General features: G+C 58.1%; 1 protein-coding gene across 4 annotated transcripts in view; it reads right to left on the bottom strand.

Annotated features, from left to right (window-relative positions):
- Positions 1-3494: 3494 nt before the first annotated feature.
- ARAP1 (ArfGAP with RhoGAP domain, ankyrin repeat and PH domain 1) overlaps positions 3495-23914 on the bottom strand; it is a 57246-nt gene continuing 36826 nt past the window's right edge. Inside the window, exons 12-34 of one of the 4 annotated variants that reach the window (XM_089915275.1) lie at positions 23516-23601; positions 22098-22280; positions 20838-21012; positions 19492-19626; positions 17649-17784; positions 17266-17368; positions 16206-16401; positions 15879-15930; positions 15609-15772; positions 15225-15458; positions 14772-14877; positions 14220-14367; positions 14052-14138; positions 13896-13964; positions 13458-13575; positions 11625-11738; positions 11240-11385; positions 10659-10691; positions 6929-7011; positions 6091-6141; positions 5857-5920; positions 4333-4482; positions 3495-4082 (exon numbers count right to left, since the gene is read on the bottom strand). In XM_089915275.1, coding sequence (XP_089771401.1) covers positions 4065-4082; positions 4333-4482; positions 5857-5920; positions 6091-6141; positions 6929-7011; positions 10659-10691; positions 11240-11385; positions 11625-11738; positions 13458-13575; positions 13896-13964; positions 14052-14138; positions 14220-14367; positions 14772-14877; positions 15225-15458; positions 15609-15772; positions 15879-15930; positions 16206-16401; positions 17266-17368; positions 17649-17784; positions 19492-19626; positions 20838-21012; positions 22098-22280; positions 23516-23601 — 2651 coding nt within the window. In that variant the 3' untranslated portion in view covers positions 3495-4064. Of the gene's footprint in view, positions 4083-4132; positions 4243-4332; positions 4483-5856; positions 5921-6090; positions 6142-6928; positions 7012-10658; positions 10692-11239; positions 11386-11624; positions 11739-13457; positions 13576-13895; positions 13965-14051; positions 14139-14219; positions 14368-14771; positions 14878-15224; positions 15459-15608; positions 15773-15878; positions 15931-16205; positions 16402-17265; positions 17369-17648; positions 17785-19491; positions 19627-20837; positions 21013-22097; positions 22281-23515; positions 23602-23914 lie in introns of those variants that run through there. The other 3 variants (XR_016393829.1, XR_016393830.1, XM_089915276.1) reach the window with 3 other exon arrangements.

Below are 23914 nucleotides of genomic sequence, written 5' to 3' on the forward strand. Positions count from 1 at the left end.
GGAAGAACAATCCAGAAGAGCTTCCTGAAGGAGGGGTCATATTGGAAGAGAGGTTGGGAGGTTCATGCCAGCTATCCTTCTATGTATATGAGAGACAGACAGACAGACCCCAGATCAAAGTCTGGGTCACTTAGGTCACAGAGCTGACCAAAGGAAGCTGGCTGGGGAAGACCCCAACACCAGAGGCTTGGGGGACAGGCCCTGGAGCGACAGTGGTGCGCTAAGCTCCAACCACAACAGGCTGCTCGCCGCAGGCCCACAGCAGCTTGCCTGTGGCTCCTGCCGTTCCCTCTCCCAGAAACGCCTCCCTCTCAACTCCTCCTGCGGAAACACTGCTTGTCCCTCCAGGCTCACCTCCTCTTTGGAGTCTTTCTTGATCGACTCCCCCAACCAGAAGACCACCTCCTTCCCCCACACCACTTATTCATCTGCTCCAGCTCATTGTTCAGTGAAGCCCTGAACACACTGTAGGTGTTCAAGAAATGCTTGTTGAATGAAAATATATTGGGCCTGGAAAGGACTCTGGATGCCATGATGCCTCCCCAGACATATTTGGGAAGGGGGTTATCGAGGGACAGTGCTAGGTACTTCACGCTTATTAGCTCATTTAATCCTCCCATTAGTGGGTGCTATTAATACCTCCAAAGAACAGAAGAGAAAACTGAGGATCAGAGACCTCAGGAACTCAGCCAAATCTAGTTTGTAGACGGGAGTGTTGGCATCTGCCCCGACAGTTGGCATCCACACCCCCCGCTTTTCAAAAACAACCAGTCGTTTGGGGCTTCCCTGGTGGCGCAGTGGTTGAGAATCTGCCTGCTAATGCAGGGGACACGGGTTCGAGCCCTGGTCTGGGAGGATCCCACATGCCGCAGAGCAACTAGGCCCGTGAGTCACAACTACTGAGTCTGCGCGTCTGGAGCCTGTGCTCCGCAACAAGAGAGCCCGCAATAGTCAGAGGCCTGCGCACCGCGATGAAGAGTGGCCCCTGCTTGCCACAACTAGAGAAAGCCCACACACAGAAACGAAGCCCCAACACAGCAAAAATAAATAAATAAATTACTAAACTCCTACCCCCAACATCTTCTTTAAAAAAAAAAAACAACCAGTTGTGGGCAGGGGGCTTAGGAGCCATGAGAGCATGGGGCCAGGAAAGAAGGTCTCAGCTCCAGGCCCCGCTTCCAATCCCCGGGCTCAGGGGGAGGCGGAGAGGAGGCAGGGCCCATCTTCCCTTCCCCAGTCCCATCGATTTCTTGTGGAGCCCAGTGGTCTCCTGAGGCCCGGCCCTCGAGGGCTGGATGGCTGCTGAATGCTTTGCAGGGTAGGCGGGTTGAACAGGAAGGAGGCGGAAGAGAGACAGACACCTCACACCACCTCCCAGCCCCCACTCCCCACCTGGCTCAGCGTCCTCTCCATCCACAATGCCTTCACCCCCAAGCTCTGACTTGCCATAGCCTTCTCTCCCAGGCCTCCCCATGCTCCCCTGCCATTAGGCCGTGACTTGGGTTGACCCTGGAAGCCCTGTCCTCCTCCCCCAACACTTCGACCCACCCTCACCCCAACTTGCACCCCCTCCTTACCATGTACAGCTGGAAAGGCTTCCAGTCTTCAGGGCCAATTCAGGGGCACCTCCTCCTCCAGGAAGCCTCCTGCCTCTCCAAGAGCTGCTGCCCACACCTCGGCAGGTTTGGCTCCAGGTTCTTTATCCATCCCCCTCAACCCAACCTCAAATAATATGTGAACAAACCACCCAGGGTCCCAAGAGACCCCATATCTACAAATCTTTGTCACAAAGACAAGCAGAGCCTCCTGCCCTAATCCACCCACCACTGCTGTCTTTACCATAATTCATTACGGTTGAGGACCCGAAGACTCCCGTTGGGATGTCATCCCTGATCCCCAGGAAAAGCACTTTAAGCATCATTAACTCTTGACCGTTCAGATCCCCTTCCCCAGGGGACAAATGGGGCCACTCATGAGAGGAGACAGCAGAGCTGGAATCAGGAAGGGAGTGGAGGAAGGAGAACCCCCCAAAATGGGGCAGTGGAAATGGACCTCAACCCTGATTCAGAAGAGCTGTGTGACCTTGGGCAAGTCATTTCCCTTCTCTGGCCTTTCTTCCTCTGCCAGGAGACAGTACATAGAATACACAGGCACTGACCCACAAAGGCCTTTCCTCCCTCCTTCGGGTTCCAATGGCCTGGGAGTCCAAAGCACTTCTTGTATTGTGCTGCCTTCCACAGTATCACCAGCCCTGGGGTCAAAGGCAGGGAGGGCCAGGTCTCACCCCACACTCCAACAGAAGACGTGGGGTCCTCCAGAACCTGTTCTGGGACCCAGCAATGTTGAGTTGTCCGTGGCTGCCCCCTGGTGGCCCAATGCGGTCATTGCAGGCTGTCCCTGAGCTGGGGCGAGTGACACTTGGCAGCCTAGCGGGGGAGCGCCTCCAGTCTCACCCACCCTCTCTCTGGGCCTCAGGGTTAGCTGGTCAGTCCAAGGTCAGATCCAGGGAAGAATTCCAGCCCCTGAGCACTTGAACAACGGTCTTCTCCTGGCTGCAGGTGGAATGGTCAGCCTGGCCCGGAGCAGCCCACCTAGGGCAAGACAAAAGTGGGAGACTCGGGGTGGGGGGGGGCTTAGTCCCAGCCTGTGAAGTCGGCCAGAGAACCCATTCCAGTCTGGCATCTACCTCCCCTTCCCGAGAGACAGGAACAAGGAACCTGGAGTCCAGGCCACCAAGACCCCCACCTGCATCCAGGCCTCCCCACTGAACTGGATCAGTGAGAAGTCAGGGGCTTCCCAGCTTGCCCAGCTCCAGTGGCTGAGGCTGAGGCTGGGAGGTCAGCCTGTCTGCCCGCTGGGCCCCTGGAGAGAGGCTGGTAATGAGGCTCTAGGCAGAGGTGGAATGTGGTATCTGGCACCTTCCCAGGGAGTCCCAAATTCGTCTCTGAACAGCTCGTTATCGCCCCCCCACTTGCCAGGGCCTTGTCTTCTTGGAGGTGGCCAGTGAGGGCAGCTTCCTGGTCCAAGGCAGGGCACCTCTGAAGGGGTGTGCACGGAAGCCAAGGGTAACCTGAAGCCCTTCTTCCTAATTTAATAAAGCTCCTGTCACTCCCTCCGTGACCTTGTGTCTCTAGAAGGGCTAATGACGAGCTACCCTAAGTCACTCACGTACCACACAACCAGCCCCTGGCTCAGAATCAGACTGCAGCAGGGAGAGGGACTCAATCTAGCTGGGGTCTGTCCTGGTCAGAGTCAGGACCAGCAATCCCCACGCCATCTGTACAGGAGTACAATGAGGACAGCTCGGAGCCAGCCTGGGGCTCTGTCTGGGGCAGGGGGAGAGTATCTGGACAGCTGAGGGCCTGGAGACAGCAGGGTCAGGTCCCCGGCTTCAGGGTCCAAGGCACTCACCTCTGGAGTGCCTGTCCTCCTGTCCCCTCTTACCCTGGGACACCTGAAACCCCCAACCAATCATAGACCTCAGCACCAGGGGATAAAATATACAGATATATTTATATTATCAAAAGGTCCCCAAAGTGGGGAAGGGGCACCGGGCAGCCTAGGCCCTCCCAGTAAGCCCAGACCAGAAGGGGGGCTAAAGTCCCCCAAGTCCAGTTCTCAGCCCTGTATACATTTACCCAAGAGCTCCCTCCCCACCCCAGCTGAGTGTTCCTTTAGAGCTGTTCTGGAGTCTGCGGCAGAGGGGTGGGCTCCCTTCCAGCGGGGGCCCCAGGGCCTTGAGCCTCTGAAAGGATGGCAGTCCGCCAGAGTGCCTCACTGATGCCCATCTCTCCAACCCCTTAAACTCAGGGTGTGTGACCCAGTGGGGGAGCAGGCCAGGCCAGGAGGGCTGAGCACCTGGACAGAGCAGGTAAGGGATTCCTCCTCAGGCAGACCCTGCTGCCTGCCCCCCACGTCCTGGCCAGGGAACCCCAGGCTGCAGTCAGGATGAGGGGTCTGGGGGTGCGGCTTCCTCATGTGCCCCCTGCTGGCTCACACCAGGCACGCAGGGCATGAGGGTGTCTGCCCACGAAGGCTTCACGGTGGCAGAGTCCCACCTGCGATCAGGCGTTTCGGAGGAGCTGTGGGAAGGCACAGAAGTCCAGATTCCATGAGCACGTTGTGAAGACTCACAGGGAGCAGGGGCCAGGGGCCAGCAGAGAGGGGTCTCCCGGGAACCAGGTGAACCAAAGGGGCCTGTGAGGACTCCCAATGAGGATGGAGGGACAGGGCCGGAGGGCACTCAGAGAGGAGAAGCAAAGTGAGTCAGGTGGAAGGCAGGCTCCAGCCAGGTTCCCAGCCGCCTGCCCACAGGAATGGAGAGCCACTCACAGAAAGGGGGTCCGCAGTAAAGGCAGCCACGCTCCGGCGCATCTCATTCTCACTGCCGCGCAGGGGGATCAGCGAAACACTGCCCAGCCGGACCTCAGGCACCGCCCGGGACACGCGTGAGGGCTCTGAGGGCCACACCAGGCCGTCGTGCTGGGCAGCAGGGGAGAGGAGGGGTGTTGGGGTCTGGGCTCTGTTCGCTGGCCTAGACACTCAGCTCCGGATCCACCCACCCTTCCAAGAAATGCCTCCAGCTATGATGTGAGGTGAAACCCTCAGCTTTGATCTGAGCCGATATGAGAAGCAGCTGTTAGGAGAACATGACTGTATCCCCGGTAAAGCCCAGCCAATTACATTACTCAACAACCCTCATTTCCAGGTCCACAAACAAACCGCTTCAAGAACGCAGTGCCAAGAAAACAGTTCTAGAGGAACGTGTCTGCTTCCTTTCACCAGGAACCAAGAAAACTCTAGAATCTGCTCTGTTTCCCTTTAGACTTTGACTACCAGGAAGCTCAGGGCTAAAAGAGCTCAGCCCAAGCCCTGGTACAGTTTTGTCTCCCTTCTCCCCAAACAATTCTGAGCTCTCATTTTAAAAACCTGTTTTGGGATTTCCTCGGTGGTCCAGTGGTTAAGAGTCCGTGCTCCCACTGCCTGGGGCACGGGTTCGATCCCTGGTTGGGGAACTAAGATCCCACATGCCATACGGCCAAAAGAAACAAACACCTATTTTATGTCCAACCCACCCCTCTAGCCCTGCTCTGGCTTCGAGTCCTCCCCAGTCTGTTCCCACCTGGCCCACTGCAGCAACTACCTCACTGGCCTCCTCACTTCCAGACTCGGCCCTTCAGCCCATCCTCCCCTGCACACCGCACCCAGAATGGACCCTCAGACTCAGACTCAACCCTGCGCACCACTCTTGCTTAAAACTCTCCCTTCAAACTGCCGACTAGGTCAAGTTCAGCTTCCTTGGCATGGCCTTCAAGACTGAGATTTTACTCCCAACTTCGTTTCCAGTGCCAACTTCTAGCGTGCCTGGCTTCTCCCTTTACACCCTGTCGGCAATCCTGCTATGCCTGTGTGCAAACTGTTCCCTTTGCCTCGAAGCCGCCCCACCCCCGCCTTTGCTTGGTGAAGGCTCCCTCATCCCCAAAGATTCAGCTTCCACGATACCCCCTCCCTGCTGCCTTCCTCACCTCACCCAACACCTCCTCGAGGTAGGGTCCCTGGCTTCCCTCTGTCACCACAGCACTGGGCTCTAACAGGCTCCTTCTGGGTCTGTTTTCCTTTCTACGTGGGGAGTGAGTGCCCGAGGGAAGGGGTCTGCACCCTGTCTCTAGCATGCCTGGCTCAGGGCTGGACCAGAGCAGGTACCAGGAAGGGTTTACATGAGAATGAACGAACAAGTGGATTAAAGGCAACTCAACATCCTGAAGCAATCGGTGGCCTGAACAGTGAAGAAGCACTCATACCCCTTCTCTGTAATGGAGGCTTCCCGGGACCCACCCCACACCCCGCGCCTGGTACCTGCATGAAGAGGAAAGTGGCGAACCACTCCCGGAGCTCCATCTGCGTCTCACAGCACAGGTACCTACAGGGTGGGGCACAGGTCTGGATGCCGCCAGGGCCTGGCTGAGCAGGGATACCCTACCGTGTTGCCCCGCCCAGGGTCTCGGGGGCAGGGCCCAGATCTGGACAGTGAGGGGACCCAACCAAGGGGGACATGCTACCATCTCTCCTCGGCATGGGGCCCTCACTCACCACTGCTGCTTCTCGTGTTTCTCCGTCTCGTGCACCACCGTGAAGCCCCAGCTGCAGAGAAGGGGCAGGTGGGGTCACTTGACAGCCCAGAGAGGCCTCATAGCCCCAGTGAGAGCCTAGGACAGAGCCCAGAAGCCTGGGCCAGGGCTGGGGGCAGAGTTCAAGTCCTTCTGTGGGCACAGCACATCCCGGCCGCTGCCTGTTCCTCTCACAGCCCTGCCAGCCTCCCAGGGCCTCGGCTCCCCCACCCCCCAGCCCTATCCCCCAGAGAGAAGCAGGCACAGCCAGCGGGTAAAAGGTGAATGCCAGAAACCCCAGCCTAGTGACTGCAGTCAACAACAGTGATAGTGGCTATGCATCACTTTTCAACTTTTAAATCATACCACCGTATCAATTATACTTCAACTCAAAAAAGAAGAAGAAAAAAAAACCATACAACCACCCTTTGGAACAGGCGTGCCATTATTTTCCCCATTCCTCAGATGTGGGAAGTGAGGCACAGAAAGGTCCCAGAGCTAGTCAGTGACTAACTGGATTTCAATCCAGGCCACTGGTTCTTAAACATGAGCAAGCATCAGAGTCCCCTAGGTGGCTTGTGACAGCACAGACTGCTGGCCCCAGCCCCAGAATCCATGATTTAGCAGGTCTGGGGTGGTACCCAAGAATTCGGGTTTCTAATGTGTTTCCAGGTGATGCTGATGCTGCTGGTCTGGGAGACCACACCCTCAGAACTATGAGCCAGTCCCTGTCAAGTTCACAGCCCTCAGCTGTGCCTCCCCCATCAGTTCTGAGCCCCGCAGGCCCTAGTCGTGGACCCACCTCCCCCGCCCCAGCTCACCAGGTGGGTGGCCGGAGTTTCTTCTTCACTCCCAGGTAGATTTTGAGACTCCTGACGGGCCACTCCTTCTCAGGCCGGTGACTCTGGGTGGCGGAGGAAGAAGGAGTAGGAACTTCAGTCAGTCAGGGGGCGCACTGGGGCAGATCTCCCAACTGGGTGCCTCCCTCCCCCCTCTCCCCAGCCTCTCTACCTCCCAGCCCAGGAGCCCTCCTCCAGCAAGCCTTCCTGACAAAGCCCTCCCTGCTCACAATCTAGCTCAACAGAGCCCCCAGGCCTCTCTCCCTGCCCCAGCATCAGACAGTCAACCCTTGTCCCCGAGGTAGCTGGATGTCCACAGCAGTTGATCCCCAGTCCCTCCCTGCTGCCCTGCAAATTGAGAACTGATCTGTGTCAATATCATAGGCTGATCCAGGCTGTCTGCAGAGGGACAAGTCTGCACATTGCACATCACCCTTTGGCACCAAACTGAACGAGTGTATAGGAGCTGAGAGTCTCGGCTGTCTGTTTGTCTCAGGTTATTTATTCTTCACCCTTCCCTGCCCCATGGAGGCTCCAGGGTTGACTGTGTGAACAGAAGGCTTGTGAGGTGAGCAGTTACCGGCTCTTTGGTTCCACAAAGTGAAGGCTAATGACTCAAGCTGAAGCAGAATGGCCGTTCCGTAGACCACAGGAAGAACTTCCCAGTGGTCTAGGCCAGGAAGCGACAGACCAAAGTATTGGGGAGGGGCACCAGATCACTGACATGCTCATCTCTGGTCCCCACCTCTGCATATGGGTCTGGGCTCGGAAGGAGCAGGCTGGCTCAGAGGCAGGGGGATGGGAGCATTGACCTCCAGTGAAGCAGCGGGTTGGAGGTCAAGCTAATGAGCCTTCCTCCTGCTCTGAGAGCCACTTGCTTGAAACCCTGCCCCCACCAGGCACCCCTGGTGCCAACAGGGACACCAGGGTGGATGGCAGGGGAGGGGGAGTCACTTACAACCAAAACTGGGGGTCACAGATTGAGCCACCTCTACTGTTCCCCACCATTGCTCCCAGCCACCCCCAGGCATGGCTCCTCAGCAGGAACAAAAAGAGGGGACTAGGGGATAGCCAGGGAGATGGAGAATTTCGGGAATTGGTGGACTTCCCTGTGAGGTCACAATAGGATGGGCTGCCTAGGGAATCAGTGGAGACTTCGGTGCTATCACAGTGGGTGTAGTTTAAGGAGGGCTTATTAGGAACCTTCACCCTGCTTTCACCCCCAGTCCTCCTACCGACCAAGCCCCTGAAGGGGGAGCCCCACATCTCCTGCACATACATAGCAGGACAACGGCTATGTGCCCAAGAGGGCCAGAACAAGGTGAGCCGCGGGTACAGGATGATCAGGGCTGCAGGCAGGGAGGAAACAGGGCAGAGATAAGGAAAGCAGGCTGCTGATATGGGAGAAACAACGTCTAGGGAGAATACAAGAAAGAAGAGGCCTGCATGCAAGCAGGGAAGACACAAGGCTGAGAGCACTGAAGAAATCAGACTGCAGTTGGAAGAAACCAGGCAGCAGGAATGGAAAGACTGAGACAGAGTCCGTAAAAGAAGTTAGGCTGCAGGCATGGAACATCCGGCTCTGAGCATGACAGGAGAAAGGATGTGGGGGAAACTGAGCCGCAGGTACAGAAGGAATCAGGCTGAGGGAATGAAAAGCAGACAGTGGGCTTGGAAGAAGTCGGGCTGTGGGTGTGAGGGGAAGAGAACTAAAAGCAAGGAGTAAAGTGACTCCGGAGTGGGCGGAGCCAGCCCAGGCGTGTGACAGGAACAGTGGTTGCAGTCAGGGCGTGGAGAGGATTAAGGGAATGGAGGTGGTCAGGCCAGGCTGTGGCTCCTTCAGAACCAGAAAAAAACAACCCTCAGGCCGCTACTTCCTCGGGTACTGGTGCGTGTGGCGTGTACGTGGCAGGCTTATGATGTGAGCATGGCCAAGACAAGAAGGTTGAGGGGGACTCTGGGGGGCAGGGGGAGCATCAGTCAATGTAATCTTCATTTCTGATCAAACAGCTCATGTTGCCAGCATCTCCGAGGTATAAGGTCACTGGCAGGGAATGAAGTTCACTCCTTGATGCTCAAAGACCTCTGCTGGAACCAAGATCTTTCTAGAATGTGCTTTTCCCAGGTGCCTCAGGGTCTTTAACAATGCGAGACTCCAGGACGAGGCTTGGGTGTTCACATAGCCTGAACTGCCAGGGACTGTCCCAATTTCAAATCTTCTGTCCTGCGGCCCCATAAACTAGCAAATACCAGAATCACCAACACCTCAGTAGCCAAAACACACCTTCCCAGGGCTCCTGTGAGACCAGTTGCCGGCTGCCACTGGGGAGAGCACCATCTAGCCCTGAGCTGACCAGCCCTTGCTATGAGGTCTTGGTTCCTATATTTCAAGGAATAAAAAGCTGAAGCTTTGAGGCTAACAAATCTGGGTTCAAGTCCCAAGCTACCACCTAGAGATGGCCTTGGGCAAGTCACCTGAAGCCTGCTTTCTCACCTGTGAAAAAGGGACAATACCCCTCCACACAGGACAGTAGTGAGATTACATGTCCCAGTATGTGAAAGGCTGGGCACCAAGCCTGGTTCGATAAACATTAGATCTGCTTCTTTCTAGCTCTCCTGCCTCCTCTCCTCTGTGTCAAGGGACCAGCAGCTGCTTTTCCAGGTGCCTCAGCCATTCTCCCTCCTCCCTGTCCACATTGACGGTCTGGTTCTATTCCAAGGGGCTAAGCACCCCTAGAGGGAGAGGACCAGGGAAATAGCATCTAGAACCAAGGGGAACTGACCGGAGGGGTGGACGGGCCCAGAAGCAAGGATGTGATCACAGAGGGAGGCAAAGGAAAGAAGAAGAGGCGTTCCCCACAAGGGTCAGCAGGAGCCCAGGCTGCATTAATAGAGGTGTAACGTGTAGAGAGAGGGAGGTGAGGGTCCTGCTCTATCTGCTGGGCTCCCACGGCAGCCAGGCCTGTCCAGATGTCCTCAGGAGACGCAAGGGGCAGAAAGGGCAGGAGACACCGGTAGGAGCTTAGGCTGGACCCCTGGCCTTAGAAACCCGTTTCTGTTGCCTGTCTCTGCAGAGCATCTATACTCTGTGGCACCCAAGGCACAGCTGGGATCCACAGGGGTGTCATGGGAGGCAGATCTCAGCTGAACCTGAACAGTGATACTCAGTATGATACTATCATTCTAGGGACAGAGCAGCACCAAGGGAGGAGAGAATGAACTCCCCTCTCCCAGGGTGTGCAAACAAAGGCTGGCAACCAGCTAGGGAGGCTACTACAGCTGGGGAATACACCACAAGCCTCTGTGGTCCTGCTCTTACGTTTTAAGATGAGGGCAGTAGCAAGGACATTCTAATAGCCCTGGAACTCTCTCCAGGGCTGGAAAGAGGGTGGTTCCAGGGGTGGCAGGAGGTGAAGATCAGAGCTCTAATCCAAACCTAGGGGCTTCCATTAACTGGCTCCACAGCCTCCACCCTGAATCTTTTGGAAAAGTCTAGAACATCGCACTGATGGGGGACCTTATCTTGGGGGAAGGACTCTGGGATAGGGTTGGGGATGAAGAGAAGGAGCCTAGGCCACAAGCCCTAGGGTGGAGGCTGGGAAACCATGCCTGGAGACGGCCAGGAGCTCTGGCTGGGTCCCCATGCTCCCACTAGGCTCACTTGGCCCCCAGGAGGTGTAAGGCAGCCGGCAGTTGACCCACAGCTACTCACGGTCTCAGGGGCCCCGCTCCATGGCCTCTGGCTCTGTTTGATAGAGGATCAGGGTTACGGAAGAAGGAGGCCCAGGTCCAGAGCTAGGACAGTGTGTGTAGTGGTACATGGCGGGATGTGGCTTGTATGCTGGGGCAGCGGGGGCAGTGCTAGGACGGAGATGGCGTCTGGTCTGGGAGGACGCCCGGCGTGTGGACAGCATGGGCGTGCATGGAGTGGGCCGGGACGGGGTATGGCCTATGAAGCAACAAGGCATGCACAGGCCACAACCTGGGGCTGTCACCACGTAGCATGTTCTTGTGGGTGCCATGACCAGGCACAGGTGAGCAGCACAAGCCTGATGTGATGGCATCCAGGTACCAGGGCCTAGGAGGGCTCCAGGGCAAAGCCATGTGATCACCGAGGGCCACAGCAGGAGGGTCTCTGAGAATCCACAGCTCCCCACAACTGCTGTGCCACCCCAAGACCCCGTGATGGGGATGCTCCCATTGTTAGGCCCAGGGGGACATCTGTGCTCGGGTGTCTGAGCACACCTGGGTGCTGGTGCCCACCTCGGGGCAGGACCCAGCAGGATCACGTACCCGGACCTCCTTGTAGAGCCGCAGGCAGCTGCTGTTGAGGATGAAGTAGCGATCGTGGAAGCCACCTGAGGGCAGGCCCAGGCCCAGGAGGCTGCGGTCCTCTCGGAACTTCATCATGCCGTGCTTGGTTTCACCCACATGGCTGGCTGGGGGAGGAGTGGAGTGGGCACAGGCTGCACCAGCCCCCCGCCCACAGACACAGACACCCAGGGCAGGGTCCCAGGATGAAAGAAACTGCTCCATCCTGCCCCAGCCTCCGAAGAGGCCTGCCCGCCTGGCGCCCTCTGCCTGGGCTGTTCCTGATCTTGCCCCAGCTCTGGATGGAGGGACCTACCACCAGGTTGCCCGACCCTGTAGGCACCACCCATCCAGGGACACCACCTACCTAGGTACAGCAGCATGGCCTCCATGGACTGGTGCTTCTTCACCACCAGGTAGCTGTCCATGCCCAGCCCATGCAGGATGGGCAGCACCTTCTCCGCAAAGTGCAGGGGGCGCTCTGGGGAGAGGGCACACCGTCACCAGGGCCACTTGGCCTGACAGCACTGAGGGCTGGCCCATGGACACACATCACCTACGTGCCCAAGGGCACTGTCTACTCCCTCTGCCTCCTGGCGCCACATCGCTGCCCTGACCACCTCCCACACCCAACACATGTGGCTGGGACCAAACCTGCTCCAACCCAACATGTCCAAAACCAAGCCGGTGATCTTCCCTGTGTGTCCTCATCAGGGAAACCGGCACCACCCCCCAGGCCACCGAGGTCAGAAACAAACCCTCCTCCCTCTCAGCTTCCATGTGTCAAATCTCTCTGCTTCTGTCCATCTCCTTGCAGCCACCCTGGCCCATGATCCCATCTTCTTGGACCAGTACTGTGGCCTCTGAAGCAGTCTCTGCTGTGTGCTCTCATCCCCTCTCCCCACATCTCTCTACCCAGCAGTAAGGAGCAATCTTTTCAAGCTCCCAACCACTCACCCTTCAATGGACTTGCATTGTTGTCAGGCCCTGAGGGCGGCCTCCGCCTTTATCTCCAGCCCCATCCCGGGCCACAACCTCTCACTGTCCTTTATCTTAAGCTCCTTAAAAGAATAGTGTCCCCAGCCACCACAGGGCCTTTGCCCATGCTGTTCCCACTGCCTCGAAGTACTTTCCCCTCTTCTTCACCAAGGAACCCCTACTCTGCCTTAACCTCCTAACCCAGGGACTCCAAAGCCAAAGACCCTGTTATACGCTCTGGTGACGGACTTCCCTGGTGGCGCAGTGGTTGAGAATCCGCCTGCCAATGCAGGAGACACGGGTTTGATCCCTGGTCTAGGAAGATCCCACATGCCACGGAGCAACTGAGCCCGTGCGCCACAACTACTGAGCCTGCACTCCAGCGCCCGCAAGCCACAACTACTGAGCCTGCACTCTACAGCCCGTGCTCCGCAAGAAAGAGAAGCCACCGCAATGAGGAGCCCGCGCACCGCAAAGAAGAGTAGCCCCCGCTCACCGCCCGCCACAACTAGAGAAAGCCCGCGTGCAGCAACGAAGACCCAATGCAGCAAAAATAAATAAATGAATAATAAAAATTTAAAAAAAGCTCTGGTGGCATTGTGGCCCTTTCCTTCACAGCAGTTAACACGGCTATAGTTGTGCGTTTACCGGTGTGATCATGGGACTAGTGTCTCTATTCCATACCAGACTACCCCCAAGAGGGTAGGGACTGTGTTTCTGGCTTCCCTGCCCAGTGCCTGGCACTCAACAAATAACGGTAAAACAAATGAACAGATACGCCCTCATCTTCCACTGCCACTGAGACCATCCTTCACCCTAAAATGCCTTTATCACTCCCCTTCACCTTCCCCTTGGCGCCTTCACAACACCCCACCCCACTCCTTCGGCATGCTCATCACCACCCACTACCCCCTCACCACCAATGCTGTCACTCACAATCCCATTATCAAATTCAGCATCTCCACCCTTGCAAGCAACACCATTCTCACCGACACCTGAGAAAGCGCCATAGCTGACACCATCTACCCCTTCACGGTCCCTTCCATCAGCCACATCACCTGAACCCCTGCCAGCACATCACCACCACCATCACTGAGATCACAGCATGACAGCAACATCCATCATCTAAAACCCCCTTTACCACCACTGTCAGCACACTGTGGGGTAGAGGAGGACAGACTGGGGCCACCCCGTTTCCTGCACCAATCCTGTGGTCACCCACCTGCCTCCTCCCTCTCGTTGACCTCGAAGCAGGTCCAATAGTCCTTCTCCCTGATGCCCACATTCCTGCGATCCAAGATCTCCAGGGTGAGCTCCTCAGCTGTCATGGATGCTGGGATCTGTGGGGACCCAGCAGGAGGAGGAGATCAGCCTACCCCATCCCCAGCCCCTGCTCTGCCACAACCCTGCTGTGTGATCCAGGGGCCGAGCCCACCCCTCTCAGGGTCCTCTGGAGTCCTGGGATGCAGGGGGGTGTCTGAGTGGTCCTGATGAGCTGGGTGGGGAAAAGGGAAAGAGACAGGCCCTGGCACTAGCCAGATACAGGTCCCAAACCAGGGCTCCCCTCAGCATGTAAGCTGTGCTCCCCTGGTCATCTGAGCCTGCACCCAGCCCAGCCTGACTCTCCCGGCCCCTTAGCTTCTAGGTCCCTGGCCCTCACCTTGACATGTTGCTCTGTCTCCGCCTTCTTTTCCTCCAGGTACACAGTGCAGATGAAGTCACCGGCGTGCTGTGGGGAGACAGGGCTCAGCTGGAGGCCTGGGGAGCAGGTGCAAGCGGCTGGCCTGAGCCCCCCACCCCAGGCCCTGCCCTTCACCTGAGTCCCACTAGCAGTGCCAGCCACACGCATCTTCACAATGGCAGTGATCTCCTCCCGCTGCTTCCTCAGCTCCTCCTCGTCCACCTGGGAAAGGGAGAGGGACAGATGGTCACTGCCACCCAGGGCTGAGTTCTGCCTTCCACTGCCCACTGGCTGGGGACGCACACTAAACACCATCACATAGTGGCTGATGAGGTCTTCCACCACGCGGCCGGCCTTGTAGTCCTGCCCATCTGTCTGGAAGAGCGTGGGCCCAAACACAATGGCCAGGTTGTGCGTGTTCATCTGGTTCGTGTCTGAGAAGCACTGGACGCTGGACAGGGAAGGATGGAGGCCTTGAGGAGTCAGCCCAGGACTTCCCCACCTCACCTGCCCAATTCCTGACAAGCCCATGCATGGCCCCTGGAGACAGGGCAGGGGAGGTCCCAGTCAGAGAGGACAATAGTTAAGGAGACAAGGGGACAGTCTTTCTGGCCATATCTTGGGTCCTGGGGAGAAGCAGGGCTGGGAAACTGAGAGATCTGTCCGCCAGCTGAAACCGCCTCTATTCTCCCACCCTGCAGGAAGTAAGCTGGGAGACAAAGTGTCCAAGACCAGAGCACATCATAAGGCAACATTCAGTTCCCAGGCCCACCTGATTCCCGGGGAGAACAGGCAGCCAGATTGGGAATAAAAGAGTCTTTTCTACCCCAGCCCCCAGGTAGCGCCGCTTCTCACCAGTACAAGTGGCTGATAAGGGCCTTCACCGTGGCCCGGTTGACTGGGGGCAGACGCGCCAGTAGCTCTCGGTACCTGGAGACCTTCTCCTCTTCATCCTCAATCTCTGGGTGGGGGGAAGATGGATCGGGTCAGGAACCCTCTTGTAACCACCTCCCCTATCCCACCCCTCTGGCTGCCCTGCCTCTCATCCTAGGTGACACCACTCCCTGCCCCCCTCTAAGTCAAATCAGGCCAGCCATGCAGCAAAGATAAAGAATTTTCCAAGGGACCCTGGCTCTGTATAGAGTGACAAACGGGAATAAGAAGAAAGGAGGGAGAAGGACTGGAGCCCACCACTGGGGCATGCCTAGTCCAAGTGCATGATGGGGAGGGGAGGGAAAACTGAGATCAGAGTGTACAAGTCAGCAGCACTGGCCTGGTCTCAGGCTGGGCACGGGCTGCAGGGCCCACCTGAGGCCTCCAGCCAGGCTAGGCGCTGGACTCTAGTGAAGAGCCCGTCGGGCAGATCTCGCAGGAAGCGCTTGAGCGCCGAGGAGACGTCGTCCACGTGCTGCTCGCCCTCCTTGAGGCGCACAGAGCGAGCGTCCAGCCGCAGGCTCTCCAGCAGCCGCTGTGTCTTTGATGTCTGCCCACACTTGCGGTAGATGCCCTCCGACGTCAGGCCTGGAGAGGGGTGGGGCTGAGCTGGGGGCGGAGCCAAACGTGAGGGGCCAGGAGCATTGGTCAAGGGGAGGGCCTCACGGCCGGGAAGGGGAGGCTTGGCCTCTGGGGCAGGAGGTAAAAGTCTCTCGGGGTGGGGAGGGGCGGGGCCTGTGCCATGGGGGCGGGGCTCACCGCACTGGGTGATGTAGTCCACACAGCGGTACACAATCACCGGGATATCCGAGTCTCCAAGCTGCTGCTCCGACAGCGTGTCCCCTGAGCTGGCCGCTGCTTTCTGGATGGCCCCCAGCCAGCCCGTGAAGTCCAGCCGCCGCTCCCCCTGGATGTACAGCGTCCTGGGCCGGGGAGTCAGTCACTTGGGGACCTACCCCTGCCCCACCCCTCCCAGGCCTGTCAGACTTTCCAGGCTTCTCAGAGCCCCTCAGGGAGGCCAGAGCTCACCTCCGTCGCTCCACCAGCACCAGCACCTGGTTCTCGCTGTCCCCTTGGACGGCTGTGGAGGGGTGGGTTGAGGTGAGGCCCAGGCCTTGTTCATGGCCCCCAGCCTGCTCCCTGCTGAGGCTCTCTGCGTCCACACACCCCTGGGACACACCCACCAACCCCTGGGGTGGCTGAGATGCACCCCAAGGCCAGGAGAGGACATGAGAGGGCAGGCTGGCTCCTTCTGGCCAGGCTAGGGTACAGTTCAAACTTCTGGGGAGGGGCTGGGGCCTGGGAGCCCAGGATAGGGTGCCCCGGAGATTGGGGCCCAGGCCCAGGTGCACGCACAAAGCTCCTGTAGTTTCCGAAGCTGCAGCGGCTCCTCGCAGGGCCCCTCTGGGAAGACAGCATGGAGCTCGGAGCCGAGGAGGGCAAACCAGCCCTCCTGGGCCCGCTGTAGGCTCAGGCCAGCTTTGTACGGTAGGCGCCCAAGCCTCTCAAAATCCCGGGCCAGCAGATCCTCAGCCGGGGGAGGCACGAATGCCTGGTGGGGAGGCCAGAGAAAGGGGAGATGGCCAGGGAGGCTGCATCAGCCAACAGCACTGCCCGCCCTGGATACCCCAGCCCTTTGGCTTGTGGGCATGTACTTGTTTTCTACCCAGCTGTCTCCTCTCTCTCCCCCAGGGCAGAACCCAGCACAGTGAACTAAGTTGGGTATCATGTCCCACTTCATACTCACTCAGATATGCCCTCCTCCTTCCCAGGCACCATTAGGGATGTCCCTTCTCTGGGGCCCCACGGCACCAAGGCATTCTTGCCCTCTGTTGTAGCACCAATTACAGTTTTTGCTGTTTGGACCCCATCTGTCTCCCCTACCAGCATGGAAGCCACTGAGGAGCTGGGATCAAGATGGGTTCACCTGGATCCCCGGGGCTCTGAGGACTGACTGTCAGGAGCCTCACAGATGACTGGTCGATGAACAAGAGAATGAGAGTCACAGGCCCTCACGGCACAGGAGAGCCAGAGGGCACCTGATTCTAGTCCCCAGGGCAGAGGTCTCCTCTGCAGCCTTCCTGCCTCCTTCCTCCAGGACAAGGCGCTCCCCCTGGAGGCAGCACTGTCCATCCTAGGATGGCTCTGCCTGTCATTCATTATTAAACATATATTGAGCACCTAGGGAGTGCAAGGCCCACGGCCCTCCTTCCACATAGTTGAGATAGGTCTCCTGACCTCCCCCACCACCAGGGAGCTGCAGATCACATCAGGGCCTTGGCTCTGTGTCTGCTGCCCTCCATCCAGCCCCTGATCCATGCGGTGGGAAAGCTGGGATACAGGGGGGATTGGCCAGGAGGTCCTACCCTGGGCCCTGACAGACTCCTCCCACGCCCGCCTGCTCACCCAGGCCCACCTTAGCAATGCACTTGACCCACTCACGAGCCAGCTCTGCGCTCTCCAGCCCAAACAGGTACAGCCGCTCTCCTTCTGTGTACACCTCAAAGGTGTGCTCAAAACTGTAGATACACAGGCCAGGATTCAGGCCCACTCCACCCAGCACTGCCCCCTCACCCACCACACTGCCCTGGTGACTACCCTTCCCCTGGCCCCCTACGAGGTGGGAGAAAAGCCTTAGGCTAGGGCCTCGGGAAACCCGGTTTAGCCCCTGCACAGCCCCAGCTTGCTGTCCGACCCTGGGGAGGTCCTGCCCCTCTCTGGGCCTGTTTCCCTGTCTCCCCAGTGGAGGGTTGGACTCTACATCAATAACAGTCTGTGATTCTGCCCAGGGGTGCTCACCCATGGGTGTTGGGAGTGGGCACTGCCAGACACACAATCTCGCTGGCCCGAATCTCCCCGTTGGGGGTCACTGCCCGCTCATTCTCATAGTAGCTCAGGACCCCGTCGCTAAGCACACACCAGCGTCGGCTGAATTCTGGGAAGAAGTTGGGCAGGGGAACCATGAGGGAGCCCTTCACCCTCACCTGAACACTACCTCTGCATCCTCCCTGGGCCTCCACTCCCACCTGACCCATGTCCTCTCCATTCTAACTCACAAGCTTCCCCCAAATCCATCCTCCTCCCTGTAGCTCCACCAACCCAGCCCAGCCCACACCTCTCCCCTGGACCTGCCAGGTCTGCCCCTGCCCACCTCCCCGGCCACCTCTCTGACCACTCCTGCACACACACCCCACACTCCCTGCTTTTGCTCACCCTGTTCCCTTCACCCACACCCTCTATCTTTCAAGGCCAGCCCAAATGCCATAGGAAGCCTTTCATACCATAACCCCCTGTGCCCCACCCTCCTTTGCCAGCAGTGCCCATTGTTCTATACTCTGCTTCCTCCTATAGTGACTCTGAGGAGGCTGACAAGATCCCATAAAGGAACAGAAATGGGAATCTGGACCAGGAAAGTAGGAGAAAGAACAGATTGTCAAGGCCACGCAGGCTCGTATAGTTCACAGCATTGAGTATCACACTGGCTCAGAGCTTCCTGGCACCCAGAGTGAAAAAAGGATGACCCAGGCAGTCATATAAATGACATTACCAGGCAGAGGAAGGTAGACTAGGGGCAGTGCCCCAGGGGCAGTGAGGTGGTGAGTAACACAGAGTTCCAAAGAAATCTCTTTGGGAGTTGGAGGGCTTCATCCGGGGGTGCTGAAGGATGCGGTGAGCAACGGCCTCAACGATGCTCACACAGCAGATACTGTCTGTCATCCTGGCTACGAGGACATGACATTTGCCCTCTGAAGGCAGTGTGTCCCAGAGCCTGCCTCCCAGCCTGGGCTCCCTCCAGGAGCGCCAGCCCTGCCTCAGTCACTCCTCATCCTGCAGACACCTGCAAGGGCCCACTGTGTGCTAGACACTGCTCTAGGTGCTGGAGGCTGCAGCGCTGGCCAAGAGAAGTTTATATTCCAGCAGGGCACAGAGAATCAATAAACAGACCCATAAGTAATGTCAGATAAGTAGTGTGAAAGTCGGGCTTGCTATTTTGGATTAAGTGGTGGGGAAGGAAGTCTTCGAGGAGTGACATTGAAACAGAGAGCGGTTTGAAGTGAGAGACTAACCACGCAGATATTTAGAGAAAAGCATTTTGGGCAGAGGGAACAGCAAGTACGAAGGGTCTGGTGAGCATGAACGGTATGTCTGAGAAACAGCAAGGAGGCCAGTAAAGCTGGAGCAGAGTGAGCGAGGGAAGAGGAGTCAGAGAGGTAATGGGGTGGGGCGGCTGAGTGCAGGTCCTTGCGGGACGTGGTAATAAGGACCATGGATTTTACTCAGAGTTGGGAGCAAATGGAAGGCTGAGGTGATAGATGGACAGACCTTTAAGCTTAGTCCTCAAACTTCCTAGCATCCACGTGCTCCAAATACCAGATGCCCAAAACAGGGCCCACACCTAATAGGTACTCAATAAAGTCTTCTTTGTTTTAAAGGAAACTCTGGCAGTGACTTGCTCTGCAGTGCCATGCTCTATTCCCACCCCGATCAGCCCATTTATTAAGCACCAACTGTGTACCCGAGACCACACCCAGAGTGCACTTGGTGCCCTCATGGATCCCCCAGCCTGGCCAGCTCTGGCTTCTCTGGCCCAGCCACCATGCCAGAATGCCATGGCCAGGGCGGGCTCTGGCCCGGCACCCACCTTCCCGGGCCCGGCGGTCCTGTAGCAGCTTCCCGGCGGAAGCGGTCTTGTAGAGGAAGCCGCTGTGGCTCACAGTTGGCAGGACAACTGAGTAGTGCTTTTCCAGGGGCCTCACTGAATCCAGCCGAGGTACCTCTTTTGGGAAGGGGGGGAAAGAGTGGCTGGTCACGCTCACCATCCAAGGGTGTCCCCCTCGCCCCCACCTGGGCTGGGTATTTAAGCTGGCACTCAAGTCACCCGCCCCTCCTTCCCCAGCACCGTTCCCTGACTAGCACTCCTGGGCTCCTACTGCCACATTCAGGATTTTGCCTAAGCCATTCTCCACCTTTCCCCACTTGTGAGAATTCCATCCCACTCACAAGGCCCGGCTCCAGTACCTCTCCTTCCAGGGAGCTCCCCTGAATCCCCAGCCCAGCTCTTCCTGTTGCAGGCACAGGACCGGCACACTACAATGAGTGGGGGGTGGGGGGGGGGCGCCTCGAGCAAACTCATCAACAGTAAGGGAGCATGTCTCAGACAATGCAAAGCCTAAGGAAGCAGCCTGGCTCCAGCCCTGCTCCCAGCAGTCCCAAAGCCCAAGCCAGCTGGGTGGTCCCCTGTGCCTTCCCTGGACACCTGGGCTCTCTCCAGCCCGGCACACCCCGCCCACCCATGGCCCTGAGCCCAGAGTCCTGGCCGCAGATCTCCACCCTCAGTCCTAGGATGTGGCCCCAGAGGCTAGCGCTGGGCCATGACCAGCGGCGCTCACCCCCACCACCCCCTCCTCAGCTACCCCGAGAGTGGGAGCCAAACGGGACCCAACCCGTCTGCAACAGAGCCCCACCCAGACAGAACGGCGGACAGGGCTGCTGTGGTGAGTCCCCCGCACACAGAGAAATGCAGCACCTCCCCCCGACAGCAGCGCAGACACGCTCTGCACATGCACAAACTCCAACGCCCTCGACACCCCCAGGGGCAAGGAAGCAGAGCCACAGCAACTCAGAGACACACGGACACCGGCACACGGATGCCACCCCGAGGTCCCACACTTGGGTCAGGGAGGAACCCACAAATACACAAAGAGATGCAGAGACGGAGACACAAAGGGAGATGCAAACAAACACGCGTGTGAAGGGGAAGCCAGAGGCACAGATGTACACTGACATGCAAACCCGAAACGTCACACACACTCTTGCACCAGGGCCCCTGGAGGAGTTGTAATTATAGCTCAAGTGGTACGTAAATCAAACCTCACAGGACAATACCCAGCCCCCAGCACCCAATAACTGGCATCCCCTCCAAAGGGCCAGACCCTGGCAGCAGGGAGGCCCCATCCCTTGAGGAGGATGGTCCCACCAGCCACTCACCTGTGGTCCGGTTGTTTCGAAGGAATTCCATCTGCAGTGTCTGTCCCGCCTGCTCAGCGAGAGCCAGGGGCGTGGGGACTTCAGGGTCCCCCGAGAAGCAGTTGACCCCAGCCCCACAGCCCAGGAGCGCCTGGGTCTCAGCCAGGTCTGAGGTTGTGACTGCGGCACACAGGGCCTGGGAGGAGGGGAGAGGAGTGGGGAGGGTCAGCCTAAGCCAGAGTGAGGGGCAAGTGGGACAGGGGTCGTGCTGCGGTGGGGTTGGGGTGCGGGGTCGGGAAGAGGAAGGGGTCACCCAGGTTAGGGGTCCATCCTCAGGGTGAAAGAGAAGAAAGGGAGGAAGAAAGACAGGAGGAGGAAAAGAAAGGCCAAGAGGAGTGGGGGGGGGGCAGGGGCATCCCCACAGAGGCCAGGGGTCCTAGCAGTCCAGGCCTCACCCTGCTGACAGCCCCCTGGGACCCTGTCAGCCACCAGGCGTGTTCTCTAGAGGCTCTCAAGCTCCCTCTGCCTTGTGGAAGGCCAGAGGGGGGTGCTTTGTAGCTCATTCCTCCCACATTTGAATTCCTCACCGCCTGCCCATCCCTCCCAACCAATGGGAGCTGCCGCCCCTCCTGGCTAGCGGGCTAGACTGGGCTGGGCTGGGGGCTGGACGCCTGGGTTCCTGGGAGGTGGAGGCCTGGCTCCCACTGGGCTTCTAGCTGGACTGAGCCCGACTGGGTGGGGCTGCTTGGGGGAAGGGCTGAAGGTTGACCAGAAGTCACAAGCAGCATCCCTCTGCCTCGGAGCAGGCAACCTCCCACTCAGGCCAAGCCAGACCAGGGACAGGGCTTGGCTCCCAGCCTGTCAGGGCCTGGGGCCCATGAGGGGCCTCATCTTGAGTGGGGTGTGGAAGGGGGTGGGTTGGAGCAGCCAGCTGTTTTTCATGAGCCTGACAGGAAATAGCATCCCCACCAAGTTCACTCCTTTTGGCAGGATTCAGGAGCAGGACGGGGTGAGGAGACAGAGGAATCAGGAGCGGAGGGAGGCAGACAGATGCTGGGGACGTGGCCTTGGCCCAAGGGTCAGGCCTGGCTCCTCCCTGCTTTGTCCCAACTGTCCCTGTGGCTTGGGCAGGGTCCTTCTGCCCTCTGGGCCTCAGTTTCCCTACAGGGCCACTCATCACTCTGAGCTAGTGGAAAAGATGGGCTGAAACAGAGGGGGGAATGCAGGGGGGCATGAATAACGGGGGTGTTTTAAGAGGCCTCACAGGCCCAGTGCCCTGACCTTGTCCAGCTCCTCCTGGTTGCCAAAGAGCGGATGGTAGCGTCGGTACTTTCCCTCACGGTATTTGGCCTCTAGGTGGCACCGCCGGGCACCAGGGCTGCTGCTGGGCTGCAGAGCCTCACTGGGCGGCACGTTGGCTGCCCAGAAGCGGTTCCCAGCAGCATTGCCCAGCTGTAAGAAGAGCTGCGGGTGTGGGCAAGAGGTTAGAAGGGAGCCTACAGCCAGGGGCCCAGGCCCGGCAAAATGCTGGTTTTGAGGCTGTTAGGTGAGGGGCTGGAAGAGCCAGGCCACACGCCCACTTTTCCATCAGGGAAGCTGAGGGACAGCGGGGCCTGCTGGCGGCCATGGGTGCTCCCCCACCAACCCTGGGCCTGAGTCCAGTTCCCAGGACAAGAGGCAGGCAGTCTGACAGGCGGACGCCCCAGGCCTGGTGCCTGGCTGGGGGCCTTGCTACTTCCCCATCCAGTCCCACATCTGGAACTCTGCATTCCTGAGACTATCACAGCCGGGGGTGGGGTGTCGGGGGGTGGCGGCGAACCCGTCAGCCAACTGGGTGGACAGGGATTTTGGAAGCATCTCCTGTCCCTGACATTCCTCTCTGGGCTCAGGGGAAAAGAGGTGAGGGCAGACTGTGCACAAGAGTCTGGCATTCGGGGGACTAGTTTATTCATTCTTTCATTCTGCCGATCACTCATTCCACAGCCATTTCCTGGGCCTCCCACCTTGCCTGTTTGTCAGGGCCTGCGTGGGGTGCTGGGGTCAGAGCAGAGAACAAAGAGGAAACAGTCCCAGGCGCCACTGACTCACTCTGTGACTTTGGGCAAGTCATTTTCTCTCCCTGGGTCTCAACGTCCTCATCTGTAAACTGGGGGTTCTAACCCTAACTCACAGGGGATATGACGCCCAAATTACTCTGAAGTCTGCAGCTTGCCTGGGGCTGTCAGGAAGGCCATGTGTGGTCAGGCCCTGGTCCAGCCTCCTGTTGCAGGTTCTCCCCTGTAACTACCACACGTATCAGTACCTGGCAACCCCAAGTACACAGGCACAAATGTACCCGTGTGAGCGTCCCCCAAATGGACATACTCACACCCACTGGTGCACGAGTAGAGATAAAATGAAGTAAATATTTTAGGCTTTGCAGGACACAGTCTCTGTGGCATATTCCTTTTGGTGTTTTTTGTTGTTGTTGTTTGTTTGTTTTTTCAAGCAACCTTTTAAAATTGTAAAAACATTCTCAGCTCACTGGCCAGTTTGCTGACTTTGCCAAGAATCAGCTTTTCCAAAATCCCACCTCCTAGATGATCCCAAAGGTCTCTTCTAGCTCCAGGGTGCTGGGGTTGGTGAGATGGGGGAGATGGGGTTGGAAGACCCAGGCAGCAGCTGAGAGGGGCAGACCCCAAACATAGCTGGTTCCCCACCTCGATGAGTGTTTCCGTCCACACCTTCCTGTCCATCTTCAGGCTCCGCACCTTGGAGATACCAGCACCCAGGCCACGGTGCTCCCCTGTAGACAGAGGGCCAGACACGGGGTCATCTGGGCTCTCTCCTTTACATGAGCACTCCCCCCCCACCCCGATCCCAGTGCCCATGGGGGCAGACAGGGAGAGGCCATGGGCAGGACCCAGAGGCTAGGCCTGCAGCTCCATCTCCCACACACTCCTGCCCAGGGCACCCCAAAATTGAGCCCTGTAATTGACACCTGGGTTCCTGCAGTAGTCCCCCAGCTGGTTCCCTACAGCCATGCTTGGCCCCCTGCAGGCCACTCTCCACACAACCCAGCCAGAGTGATCTCTTTAAAATGCAAACCTCTTACTTCA

The sequence above is a fragment of the Delphinapterus leucas genome, chromosome 7 (assembly GCF_059928025.1).
Source record: "Delphinapterus leucas isolate spDelLeu-1000000601 "Yukka" chromosome 7, BTC_Dleu_Yukka2, whole genome shotgun sequence".
Taxonomy (NCBI): Eukaryota; Metazoa; Chordata; class Mammalia; order Artiodactyla; family Monodontidae; genus Delphinapterus; species Delphinapterus leucas.